This window comes from Myzus persicae, unplaced genomic scaffold (assembly GCF_001856785.1).
Source record: "Myzus persicae strain clone G006 unplaced genomic scaffold, MPER_G0061.0, whole genome shotgun sequence".
Classification (NCBI taxonomy): Eukaryota; Metazoa; Arthropoda; class Insecta; order Hemiptera; family Aphididae; genus Myzus; species Myzus persicae.
Genome location: NW_019104424.1, coordinates 2 through 959, shown reverse-complemented (window position 1 = coordinate 959; position 958 = coordinate 2). Strand labels below are relative to the sequence as shown.

Genomic DNA, 958 nt, shown 5'->3' with positions numbered 1-958 from the left:
CGGCCGGAGAGTCATTCTACCGTCCACGTTCGTAGGAAGTCCTCGATACATGAAGCAGTGCTATCAGGACGCCATGGCCATAGTTCGTAAGTACGGTAAACCCGACCTGTTCATAACGTTTACGTGCAATCCCAGGTGGCCTGAGATCGCGGACAATCTGGCGGCCCACAGCACGGCGAGCGACAGGCCCGAATTGGTGGCTAGTGTTTTCCACGGGAAACTGCGGGAGCTAATAGGTGACATAACTGTTAATCGTGTGTTTTGTAATGTCCTTGCTTACGTGTACACCATCGAGTTTCAGAAACGCGGTCTGCCCCACGCGCACATACTCATCATCCTGGCGGATGATGGTAAGTTTCGGACGGCAGAGGACGTCGACGACTTGGTTTGCGCCTACCTGCCGGACCCGGCAACCAACAGGCGCTTACACGCGTGCGTCACGTCGCAAATAAAAAACGGGCCTTGTGGAAGGATCAACCCACAGTGTCCGTGCATGGTGGACAACAGTTGCTCCAAGGACTACCCAAAACCATACGCAGAGGAGACTGTGTATGTTTCGGACGGCGGTTACCCAAAGTACCGCCGACCAGACCACGGTCAAGTGGTCCTCTTGAGAAATCACCAGGTCGGCAACGAGTATGTAGTTCCTCACAACCTGTACCTCTTGGCCAAGTACGACGCACCATCAATGTCGAGGTGTGCTCTTCCATAAAGAGCGTCATGTACATCTACAAGGGACATGACTGTGTGAGGCTGGAGGTTTTTGACCAGGATGAACTAGCCAAGTGAGTGTTCATTGAAATTATAGTTATAGAAATTGTTGAAGCAATATCAATATTATATTTCTTTATTTGTGTGTAAGAGTTATATAATATATAATTGTATGTATGTACATTTGTACATCATGGCACATGATTACTATTCCATCATTATTAGTGTAGAACAATATTTTATGCAT

The 958-nt window shown here is 48.1% G+C and overlaps 1 protein-coding gene across 1 annotated transcript; it reads left to right on the top strand.

Moving 5' to 3' along the window:
- The first annotated feature begins 10 nt into the window (after positions 1–10).
- LOC111042079 lies at positions 11–712 on the top strand. Its single transcript, XM_022326568.1, has one exon. The coding sequence runs from the start codon at positions 50–52 to the stop codon at positions 710–712; it is 663 nt and encodes a 220-aa protein (XP_022182260.1). The 5' UTR covers positions 11–49.
- Positions 713–958: the final 246 nt, after the last annotated feature.